Source organism: Dermacentor variabilis, chromosome 7, assembly GCF_050947875.1.
Source record: "Dermacentor variabilis isolate Ectoservices chromosome 7, ASM5094787v1, whole genome shotgun sequence".
NCBI classification, from domain to species: Eukaryota; Metazoa; Arthropoda; class Arachnida; order Ixodida; family Ixodidae; genus Dermacentor; species Dermacentor variabilis.
The window spans coordinates 74,418,527-74,431,231 of NC_134574.1; the positions used below are offsets into that span (position 1 = coordinate 74,418,527).

General features: G+C 45.5%; 1 protein-coding gene across 1 annotated transcript in view; it reads left to right on the forward strand.

Moving 5' to 3' along the window:
• The first annotated feature begins 3,086 nt into the window (after window positions 1-3,086).
• The window catches only part of LOC142586847 (uncharacterized), a 43,320-nt gene continuing 33,701 nt past the window's right edge, over window positions 3,087-12,705 (forward strand). Inside the window, exons 1-3 of the mRNA XM_075697718.1 lie at window positions 3,087-3,212; window positions 3,306-3,461; window positions 10,394-10,482. Of these exons, the coding sequence (XP_075553833.1) occupies window positions 3,139-3,212; window positions 3,306-3,461; window positions 10,394-10,482 (319 nt within the window). The 5' untranslated portion in view covers window positions 3,087-3,138. The remainder of the gene's footprint in view (window positions 3,213-3,305; window positions 3,462-10,393; window positions 10,483-12,705) is intronic.

The following is a 12,705-nucleotide window of genomic DNA, read 5'->3' on the forward strand; positions in this document are numbered from 1 at the left end:
AGTATAGTGCGCATGAAAAGACGCATCCAGCCAGTTTCGTGTTCGGCTGCTGCTTTGTGCTGGTGCTCCATTTTGCAGATACCACACAAGTAGAAGACGTCCACGTAACGTCATGGCTTTAACGTTATATGGATTTCGTCCATGTAACACTGTCCAGTCGGTGTGTGATCAAAGAAGATGGGACCGATGATAGCACCGCCGTAAATTTCGAACTACACATTGAGTGACCACTGACACCGGTGCTGAATTGCGCTTTACCCAGTGTAGATTGTAGTCCCTCCAATAGTGTGCATTAGGCAAATTTACCTAGGCCTTTCTGCAAAAATTGGCTCCATGTGTGCACATGATGTTGATCAAAAAGTCTAGTGACTCATCGGCTTTCTTGAGGACCCAATAGGAGAAATCTAGAAGATTCTACAGGCCGCTATCTTCTAAGCATTGGTGCTGCAGTGGTTAAGGTGGTACGGATGATAGGCCGTCATTTAGAATCCTCCAAAGGGATGACTTATAAATTGATACCTGGGCGGCAACGTCCCCACACGCTAGCTTGAGGGTTTGAGGCCATAAATGCTAGAACATCCGTGTATAGGCTACACTGTAAAAAAAAAAAAATATCTTCAGTTTACGGTCAAAGTTGATAGTGAAACGCTGCGGCACACTTTTCCGTAAATGAAAAACGGGGTTTCTGTTACACGGACAGCCCGTAAATATAATTTCCGTTTAATGGAAAACGGTGATGTCCGTAGTGGTGATCACGGAATTGCCCGTATTTTGCAAATAAAAAAAACAGTGAGTTCCAGAAAACGGAAACGCTGTAAATTGAGCCCCGTACTTGTGATTACAGTTCATGCCCGTACTTTGGTAGTGAAAAAACGGGGACTTGATAAGCAGACAGACCATGGTAAGGAAAGGTATACGCACATGAAAGGGACAAAAAGAACGAAACGAAAAACGGAAACGCGATTCTTTTTATTCTTCTTGTGTCCATGTTTTCTATGCTTGCATTTCCATACCATGAATCCATATGAACTTGCTCAACTTTATGTTGCTTGGTACTGACAGGTGCAATATGCTGTCTGCAAAATTTCCATATCTTGTAAATTGTAATGCTGGTGTATATCTCCAGCCAAATTGTTTTGTTCATTGGAATAATTTATTTTGGGCGATGAACCAACCAAGTCGTACCTTACGACGTGGATAACTCGCAACATTTAAGATATAGCTGGAAACAGGGCAGAAATCACAGCACACAGGACATACACCACACCGAACTGCTGTGTTTGCACGTTTCCTCCTAGTTTCATTGTCTTCTACACGGCTTATTTTCCATGTCAGTGTTGTCATGTTGCACTTTGGTTCTGCACACGACATGTACACAGCATGCATACAAATTCGTGTCCGAGAAACAACAAGCCACTGGAATTTGAGCAGACCTGTGTTTATTCTGCTTTACAGAAAAAATAAAAGAACTTGCATGACTCGACACTAGAGCAGGGTGTGTGACCGGGCTATTTACTATTCCATGCTGAAGTGACTAGCGCAAGAGTGGGCATGGGACACTAAAAAGGCGACAGGGACAAGCGCAAACTTCCAACGCTCGTCCTGTCGTCTTGTCTGTCTGTGTCCCTGTTATTTGCGCTAGTCTTTTGATTAATGATGACACACCAGCTAGCCCAGCTTTCTGCCTTGATGCCTTGATTCCAACTGGTGTCTGTATGTATATATGTTCGTTGAAACAAGTTCGTTTGAAAGCTGTTGGCTATCCCAGCTCCCGTATTGTTTCCGTTTCAGAGGCGCTGCACAAAAAGTTGCTATCTTGTGATACCCCTCCCGGCCCACGTGATACTGTTCGCAGGAATCTAGCGGTCATCCTATACATTCACGCTATCTCGCATAAACTTCAGAAAATAGGTCAATGGACTGGAGTCTCGGTCGTTTTTTCCGCGTCCTGCAAGCTATGTGCCAGAACCAGCCCTGTCAGCAGACAATCAAAATCATGCAACATTGCGCACAGAAAGGGTTTCGTCGAATGCTCACGAGGAGTAGTGTATAGCGTACCTCTTTTCTGCGAGCAGCGTTACGTGCCTGGGACAAACTGGAATGTGCCTAAACATGAGACTACAGGAACATAATAAGAAAGTACAAAAAAGGGAAAGAGGGCTTCCTTGGAATCTATTTGCTCCCACTGCAAATGTCATCCACTCTTTTAAAAAAACAAAGAATAGCAAGCAACGTGCAAGAAAACACTAGACTCATCATTGAGGCAATGGCTATCGCAGAAGGCAAGTGCGTTAGCAAGCTTTCTGTATGTGGGAGGCCGCCTTAGGCATTGGTGCGCTCTTGTTTATTTGAGATTACCATGTTGACTTGCACGATTTTAAGGGATTATGATGAAGAGCGTGAGAGTACATATAGATACCTTTTTGTAATGAACACCAGTTGGAAATTTGCGCTTGTCCTTGTCGCCTTTTTAGTGTCCCGTGTCCACTCTTGCGCTAGTCTCTTCAGCATAGACACTAGAAATGGACTGACTAGAGGAAGGATTGGTTGATAACTGGAATGACTGGCTGCTTGCAGATGCCTTCGGCTTTGCCTGAAAACAAAGAAACACCAATTAATTAAGGCTCTTCAATTATTACCACCATCAGCACCATTTAGCACCAGATACGCAGAGGTCATCATCATCATCGTCAGGCGTTCTATCGCGCAGCTAAGTTCTTTGTCTGTCTGTCTGTCTCTTTCTCTCTTTCCTTACAATGATATATATTATATAGCTCAAGATGACGGGGAATGTGATGTGGAAATATTGACGTTTGGACAGAGTCTAGAGAGTGGAGAATGCCATGTTCTATTCCGCGTGCGTTCTGGCCATGGGGATTACACCAGCTCTAAAAGAAAATGGCACTGATTATTTATCTCAAATTAATTAGTATGTAGTACTCTATCATTCATTATTAATGCGTTTCCAGAACGATCCACAACTGAAGCTTTGCTTCAGCGTATCAAAGATGATACGTTAGGCCTTCTGTAGTTAGTACTTTACTCGATAAGCAAACCGTGACACGGTAAATCGAGCGTATGAGCGCGCCCAGTTGGACCAGCGTGAAGAAAGGCGAAGAAGACGACGAAGAAATCAAGATGTCTTTGCAGGCGACGTGTTATCTTCTGCTGGGCCTTCTGCAACTTACTCTGGCTCACAGGCTTGTCTTCGAGTGAGTAGTCTTCCAGCAGAAAGTGCGATGTGGTCCGCACCATTCGAAATGCCTGCAGCAGCAGCAACCGTCCTTGTGCGATTCTTCCCGCAGGCCTTTCGTGGAGCTCACCGAGGAAGTGCCACGGACCCAGAAGGAAGAGCTGTACCGCCCTGCTCTGGACCGCCCCCGGGTCAGCAGTGCCGGTTTGGGCTTCGGCGGCGCCTGCACTCACGACGCCCAGTGCGCCGATGGTCTCATTTGCACGAGGTGCGGTACTGCACGAAGTCAGACGATGTCCCGTGGTATCCTGAAATGTAGTACTAGACAGTCAGACGCTGTCCCCTTGTACTCTAAGATGTGGTACCAGACAAAGCCAGACCACGTGCCCTGGTATCCTGAGATGTAGTACAAGACAAAGTCACACGATGTCCCGTTGTATCCTCCTGAGACCCCTCTTATGCATTATATTACTCGTCGCCTTCAATCATCTTCAATGTTAACTCGGAAATGATAACGCATTCACCCAGATTATCAAGTGATGCGATAATTGCATAATTGACAATTGATAATTAATCAAGTGATGAGTGATAATTGCATGGAAGTAGTTAAGTAATAATTGTCCCGTCAGCGTTCGAGAAAATGGACATTGATTTCCTCTATAGACTGCTGTGCGGTCACAGGCGACGAAAAGCGCACACGAAGTGCGTTTGGAAGGCGCGAGGTGACAGGAATATTCAAGATGCAGCATCAACATGGCAACCCGCCTCACGATGTGATACGTCTACATCGGTGCGTTTAGGCATGAAAAAAAAATTAATGTAATGTAATTTCGGGGTTTTATGTGCCACAACCACGATATGATTGTGAGGCACGCCGTAACGGGCAACTCCGGAACAATCTTGTCCTGCTGGGGTTCTTCAATGTTCACCCCAATGCACGGTACACGAGCGTTTTTTTTTTTCCATTCTGCCCCCCGCGGCCGCCGCGACCGGGATTAACGCGAAGCCTCGAACTTAGTAGTGCAACGGCACAGCCAATGCAATACCGCGGCAGTTTCGGGCTCAGTCAAGTTGTTAACGGAGCTTGTTTATGTTCACCGGCAGGCTCCCATGAGCTTTGCGTAGCCGGTCCTTAGCTAAACGCCTACACACTAGCAGGTGCCACATAGGCTGTAAGTTTGCCCCAGCTGGCTTGAAGTAGTGCGGTGCAGTGTGCTTGTGCGGCTTTTGTCTTGAGGTATTCACAGGTGCGGTTTCAGCCGCAACGAAGTTGATGTGTTGTTCCTTCGCCCGCTGCTCAGCAAGTGAAGGCGGGCGCGTTACACAGTGGTTTCCCAGCGCTCTAATAATAACAAAATTTACACTGTTTGGGGCGTATCTCGTCTCCAAACAATAATAGTCATCTATCCGGCTTGCGCTTCCTTTGCTGAAAACTCTGCACACGCTACTTTCCTGTCAAAGATGCTATGTCACGCTGTTGACACGTATTGCCGTTCGGGACCGGAATTACTGGGCACACGGTGGGGAAGAAAAAGATAGGCACGCCAGAAGGATGATGATTCGCACTCCAAAAGGTCACACCCCAAAGAGTGCAAACATTTTTATAGTGTAAGCAAGTGGGACATATTTGCAAAAAAAATAATAATAAGATGTTCCACTTATTAAGTGGAACCTATGTGGGAAAAATGTTGCCGGGCATTGGTTGAAGTAATCGCATAAGCTACTTAGTTGTAAACATTACATCACATTTTTATATTAGAAATTTAAAGGCAATCGTCGTCAAAGTCTAGTTAAGGGTCTCTACATATCGAAATGACCACGTAGACCGAAGTAGCTGGCGTCAAATTATTAGTTCCATTTATCTGATACGCACGTTGCACCGCGAGGTGCGACTAGCAGTGCAGCTCTCCTGTGACGTAGTAGAGCGGTGTTAAATGAAAGTCCGCCACACCGTGCGATTAAGCGGTTTGTCTCGTCCCTGCTACTGAAGTGAATATGCGTCCAATCTGGGGTTGAGCCAAACGCCAAACGTAATAAGCTCGTGGGAAGAGGGAAGTGGGGCGGCAGCTTGCTTACACTTGTACGTCACACATAGGTTGGATGGAGAGATGCGCTTCGTGTTGCCGCATGCGTAATCCGATAAGCTGAAAGAATAATTTGACGCCAGTTACTTTGGTCTACACGGCCATATCGAAGTGCATTAACTCCGAAGTAGACTTTCATGACGATTCGCTCTAACTTCCCAATATAAACATGGGCCGTAAAGTTAACGGTCAATTAATGTAATTGCTAGAGTTATGAATTGACTTATTAGGTTTTTCTTAGAACTGACGTCTGCCTAGGTAGATAATTCATCTGTAGGGAGGTGATGCGAGCAATCTTTATAGCCTTTTAAAAAAGTGTTCGAAGTGTTCGAACCAGCCTTAGTCGAAGCCTTATTGAACGATGTTCGAAGTAAAAAAAAAAAATGAGTACTCACACGGATTACGCAAGTACGTGAAACATCTGCATCTCTTTCGTCATAAATGCCACTAAGTGGAGCATATTTGCAAACACATTTCGACTTAGTGGAAGTTATTTGGAGCGCCATTAAGAGTGTGCTTACGCTCCCCTTATTTTTATTATGTCACTAAACCCATCAGTTGCGATAAAAATGGCTGGTTTTTCCCGGCCACGGCGGCCGCATTTAGATGGGGGCGAAATGCGAAATGACCGGGGTAGTTGGAGAAGTATGGGAGAGGCCTTTGTCCTGCAGTGGGCGTACCCAAGCTGATGATGATGATGATGATGAAATGCGAAAACGCCCGCGTACTTAGATTTAGGTGCAGGTTAGAACGCCTGAGGGTACAAATCATTCCTGAGTCCTCCACTATGGCGTACCTCATAATGAAATCATGGTTTTGGCACGTAAAACCCCATAATTTAATTCAGAAATGACCAGTTTCCTGCTTAAAAGCGGGTCGTTACCGAAGAACATTGCTGGTTGAAGTGGAATATACTGTCGGTATGCTGAAGGAAAGTACTTTTTTTCCATTTGAGGCTCGACTTCGCGACCTTCTAGCAATACGTGAATGAAGGTCAAGGTCTCGACATTTAGCACAGATAGACGGGTCATCACCGGTGAACAGATGGGAGCGCGTGTCATATGTGTGGCCTATTAGAAGTTGACAAGTACTTACCTCAATTCGACGTATTTTTGTTGTAGGTGGCCATTTGGATAATTCTGGTTCCCATGTTTCAGTGACCTTTAAGCGCTGTCAATAGCTCCTGAGGTTCTTACGTAGCAAAGGCTTCAAGTTTATGGCAGGGACAGCTACTTAGGAGCTGCTGGCTTTTGTTGCTGTGAATGTGGGGGTTTTGTCTGCAGGCATATTGGCCTCGATATCTCTCTGCCCAGGTACCCAGCATATTTTGACATGCTGGCTAGAGATATACATTGTACACAAGAGTGAATAAAAATTAAAAGAAAAAAGATCGACACACTCGCTATATATGTATGGATGGATGGATGTTATGAGCGTCCCCTTTGGAACGGAGTGGTGGGTTGCGCCACCAAGCTCTTGCTATTATACTGCCTAATGTCCTATCCAGGGTAAACAATGAAAAAAAAACACTATGAACTACCACGCCAAAATTTTCTGATCCCCTATTGCGAACTGTGTTTTTGTACGTCTCCGTCTTTTGTCGTTTCCCTACTTTTTTTCCACCAATCCTCCAATCGCCTCTTACTAATGCCGATTGCGGACATGTTTGCTTTACCACTGCTCCAGCTGAACCCAAGGGCTTCAAGGAGGCCAGTGGTGCCTAAATCGACCGCTGGGTAGACGTCTTCACATTCTAATAAAACATGCTCCGTCGTTTCCCTAGCTTTACCGCAGCAAGCACATGCTTCTTCTTCCTTCTTATATCTCGCTTTATAGGTGCGTGCTCTAAGGCATCCCGATCTCGCTTCGAAAAGTAATGAGCTTCCCTTTGAGTTATCATAAATCGTTTCTTTCCCGATTTCGTTTTTTCCTCTTAACTAGTTACTCATGGCAGGTTTCTTTTCCACATTGCCTCCACCCATGAGATTAATTCAGCCTCTCTGACTTTCCGCTTGACCTTCTTTGTTGCTGTGTTGCCCACCCAACAGGCCGCATACTTGCTGGTAAGCTTCCTAGTTCTTTTCGTCCACTGTGAATCAACGTTTTTCCTGTACAGATACCTGGAACACTCTCCCAGCCCATTTACTTTCCTCCATGTTCCTCAGCCGTTCTTCATACTCAAATTCACTGCGAGCTTCCCTCGCTTCAAAACTAGTCCAGCCCATATCACCCTGCACAAATTCATTTGTAGTCTTCCCATGAGCGCCCAATGCGAGGCGTCCCACTGACCTTTAGTTCCCGTCGAGTCCTGATTGTACCCCTGATTTAAAGCAAACAACCGCATTTCCGAAAGTAAGTCCTGGAACCATTACACCTTTCCACATACCTCGGAGGACCTCATACCTATTGTATCCCCATGGCGCTCTGTGCTTCATTATGGCTGCATTTCTCTTCCCCTTTACTGTTATGGTTTTTTCCTGTGTTTCCATATATCTATTGCCTTTGTTTATCCATATACCAAGATATTTATATTCCGTTACCCGAGGTATTTCTTGGCCCTGTATCTCCACTGTCTGTTCACTGTTTTCATTGAATACCATAACACCTGATTTTCTAACACTAAATTTCAAACCTAAATTGTTGCCTTCCTGTCCACAGATATTAGCCAGACGTTGCAAATTACTTTGCTTGTTAGCTAGCAACACAATGTGGTCCGCATAAAATAAACCTGGGAGCTGCTGCTATACTACTGTACCCACCTGTTTGCACGAGAGATTAAACCTGATATTACTTCCTTCTAGCGCCCTCTCAATCCTCACCATGTACCTCATAAACAGCAAAGGGGATAAAGGGCACCCCTGCCTCAGTCCCTTGTTGATATGAACTTTCTCCTCGCTCCTCATCCCTTCCCATTCAACGCAAACGGTATTTTCTAGGTAAATCTCTCTCAAAAGCTGTAGACAATCGTTAGCTAAGCCTTCTCCTTCCAGAATATCCCAAAATGTTGCGGTCTACGTTGTCGTAGGCTCCTGTAATGTCTAAAAAGGCCACATACAACGGTCTGCTTTCTGCTTTTGATATTTCAATACACTGAGTAAGAACAAACAAGTTATCCAAACGCCTACCTATCCTGAAGCCATTCTTAAGCTCACCCAATATGCCATTATTCTCTGCCCATGCTTGAAGCTTTAATTTGATTGCCTGCATTGCTGGCCTGTATATTACCGATGTAATGGTCAACGGTCTACACGAGTGAATTCTGTCTTTCTCCCCCTTACCTTTATAAATTAAATTCATTCTACTTTGTGGCCAACTGTCTGGTATTCGTCTATCTTTTAAAGTTTTTTTTCCACTGCTTTCACCTGAGCTTCCTTTCTTTTTGGTTTTAGTTCATTTATCAGCCTTACGGGAACCTCGTCTAGCCCTGTGGCTGCGCGCTTAGGAATTTTCTCTTCCGCTTTCTTCTAGTTTAAATTTGTCGGCACCAGCTCCTTTTCCACTTGGGTCTCTTTCATGCTCTTTTTGTCTTCAAATACAACCTCGTCATTGCCTTCGAAAGATTCGGCTGTTACTTTTCGGATGTAATTTATTGCTGCTTCTCCTTCCAGTCTGTTTTCACCTTCGTCTAGGATATGTTGTATTGTTGTTGACTTCCAGCCTAATAATTTGAAATGGTTACAAAATATTCTATGTGCGGCCTTCTTTTTCTCACGTATTTCTGACAACCAACGTTCACTTTCCCCTTTTAATTTTGCTTGCACCAGTATTTGAACCATAGACTTTTTCTCCTGGTATATTCCCCATTTACTGGTTACTTCATCCGGTGGCAACTGCGCCTTCTTTGCCTGCCTGTGCTCTCGAGATCCTTTCTGTCGTTCGGCGATCGCTTCTCGTATCTCCCTGTTCCACCAGCTTTTCGGTTTCTTTGTTCCTTTCCAACGAACATGTCGTTTCTCTTTCCGTATTTCTGTCGTTATTACACTTGGAACCTCACCATATTCCCACTCTTTACTTGGCCATTTGCCAATTTCTTCCTCGACTCTAGTGACTATATTTACTATTTGTTCAGCCTTCAAATTTGGGCTAGCCATTTCGCGCTCCTTGCTCTCTTTCCCAACTAAATATCCCATTTTCAAAATGATGCGTTTATGGTCACTCCCTATGCTGCTATACCGCTCCTCATCAATGACCATTTCTCTCAACTTATCATGAATTACTTCTGTCATCAGACAGTAATCAATGGTCGATTGCTGGTTTCCCATTTCTCACGTGATCTGCCCTTCACACTTAGGCCCTGTACTCGCGATAACGAGGTTATGTTGCTCACAAAGGTCTAGCATTGACTTCTCGTTGTTGTCGGTGTAGCCATCTAAATCCTGTATGTGGGCATTCATGTGACCTAATAGGACAATTTCAGCACCATTCCCGAGACCCTTAAGATCAGCGCTTATGCATTCCACTAACTCTTTATTCTTCTCTGTGCAGTTATTTGCGGTCCACAAATACGTAACGCCCAGCCAATTTTTTTCCCACCATTGTACCTGATAACCAAAGATGCTCTCGACATTTTGAATTTACTCTTTTCCATTTGGCTCCCTGATAGATGAGCATTCCGACTCCCCCTCCATTTCTTTCCGACTTAGTTCTGTGGCACCCTTCCGAAACAATTCTCAATAACTGCGGCTCTTGACGACTCCTGCAATAGTCTCGCTGAGGCTGCAGTATGTATAAATAAATAAATAAATAAATAAATAAATAAATAAATAAATAAATAAATAAATAAATAAATAAAAATTTTGATCAGTCCTCCACAGGAAGAAGCGCGTATCGAATACTTTGCTACAGGCTTTATTTCTTGTGTTGAAACCAGAATTTCCAGGTATCACCGTAGCATCTATTACCCGTTGGGCTTTACAGGGTTAAACCATGAAAAACGATGAACCCGGACGATTACCCACATTATAAGGCCAAATGGATGAAAGTAGTTTTCAGAGAATACTTTCCCACTGTTAAACCGATATATTGCTGCTCGTCGGTGTCCCTTGTGACTGAAGAAAGCTTCACGTGCGTAGCTATATCAAATTTCTTTTTCCTTCTCTCGCCGGCCGTGGTTTAGGAACGAACAGCGAGGCGTCTCCCAGTGCCTGTGCTCTCAAGCGAGGCCCATCTACGTCCACCATGCGGGCATCGGGAAGTGCGTGCGCGGTGAGATGGCGTCCTACTTGCTCCTTTTTCGTGCGATCAGCATCTTTTTTGGGATACTTCACGCACTTTTCCGGTATCTATGTTTGTTCTGAATACATTATTGCGCTAACAGGAAAATAAAGACTTAGGAGGCCAAGTAAGAAACGATAGGTCGAGCGCGAAGCTCAGCGCTCGAACTATCGTTTCTTACTTGCCCTCCTAAGCCTTTACTTTCCTGTTAGCGCAACAACGTATTTAATAGATCTCAACCAACTCGCCCAGCAACAAGTTCCACTCAATAATTGAATGTATGTGCAGTATAAACGCACAGTGAATGACGGACTACACCGATATCGCCCAAATGATCGAAGCTGAATGTTTCTTTGCTTCTGTCTTCTAACCGTTTTCCCGCCATCTTGGGTCACTGGGTAGTCCACGGTCTACTGGCTAGAGCATCGGCCTGGCTGTGCTGACGGAACCGTGTTCGGAACCGACAGTTGGACGAAATTGGATCACTGAATATGTGACACTTGGCACGTGCCGCTCTTCAGTGAACGTCTTTGACGCCAACGGGGGCCCCTGGGTGTGGGCAACTGGATGCGTGCCGCCTTTCAATGACAGAAAAGTTATTCACATTTCTCCGGTGTTGGGCGGAATCGAACTCACGCGTGATATATGTTCAGACAGTCTCGTATAAATATATATACAGACGCACGCCACGAGCGGACATCGCGGCAGCGCCGTTAGGTGGCTCGGCGTTTCCAGAGGAATGCTTCAGGGCGGAGCCTGGCTGCAGCGCACTCTCTATTCATGACGCGTTCCGGTGGTGGCATTAACAAGTGTCGCTACGTTGCTTCACTGCTAATCGAATTTACGTCGACATGCATCGTGTGGTGGGCTTTGCCGGAATAAGCTTTTTTTGGATATGATATTATCGTATTTGTTCTGGCGAGCAAATGGCGCCTAAGGTCGGGTAATGGGAGCTTACGGATCTTGTATGGGAAACGAACGAATCCGTGGCCACGAGCTCAGGCGTGGCGATTTCACTCCAGTGCAATGGGTCAAAAGACGATGGAATGACGTTCTGATTATGTCAACAGCTGTACAAATTTTGCGCAGTAATAAGCCCTCCGAGACTGCGACGCAAGGCGACGCGCAAAGTTGTCTCAAAGGCCGTGTTTAAGTGTACTGCGGTCGGGACCACCTGTCATCCGAGGACGAAATATGTTGGTTGTTATGTGCAAGGATGGTTTTCGAAGATAATAGGCCAAAAGCATCGACTAGCAAAATTAGAGTAACATTGATTATTCATAACAAAGACTAAGGTACAGTTCGCGCTATAGCGATGAAACGGCAACACATAGAGCAGCAAATATTCGCAACACTATGATGTGGGCCCAGGTCTCAGACACACGAAGGCTCAAAGAACAAAGGAATAATTTATATAACGGCATGACAGGACTGGGCAGAGATCTAACGCATACATGAGACTAGACAAAGAAAGCAAGCAAAATCTGCGAAGAAGCTATATAGTCGTGCACGGCTTCATTAGCACGTAAGTCCTACGGAGGCGTGACGATAGCACTTAATCACGGCTCATCGAGCCGAGCTGATGCGAGGACCGTACCAGCAGTCGGTGGAGGCCGGGGCGAATTTCCAACAGTGAGTAGGGACGCGGTACTGCCAACCAAAGGAGCAGACCGGAACGCACGCAGCTCGACCGGCACCCGAGCAGGCCGGCTCCGAGACCTCGCAAAGCACAGGCACGATATGTGCTGCTCTTCAGCTTCACCATGAACACAAGCCTGGGTGCAGGCGGCAGCTCGGCTTGCCCAAGATCGCAAGACCAGGACAGGCAGGGCAAACCGGTCACATGGCCGCTCTAACAGCGTGAGGTACGGACTGCTCGTCTTCCACCGCGCCACTACAGTCGCGCAGACTCCACCGCAAGGTTCAAACACCTCAAGTTCATACCACACACGCGTGCGATGACGTGTCTGCTTCAGCGAAAATCTGCAAATAATTGAGCACATCCTAGTGGTGTGCGAACATATTAACCCAGCGAGGCCCATAGGTAACGTTGAAGTTCCAGAAGCGCTGGGATTCAAAGTGGGCGGAGGTATTAACCGGTCATCATTCAAGATAAGCAAAAGACGTTCAGTGTATTGGTGAAAAAGAAATCTGGAAAGAGATTGATAAGGCCGGATCCGTTACAGGTATAGTAACTGTACAGGATAGATATAG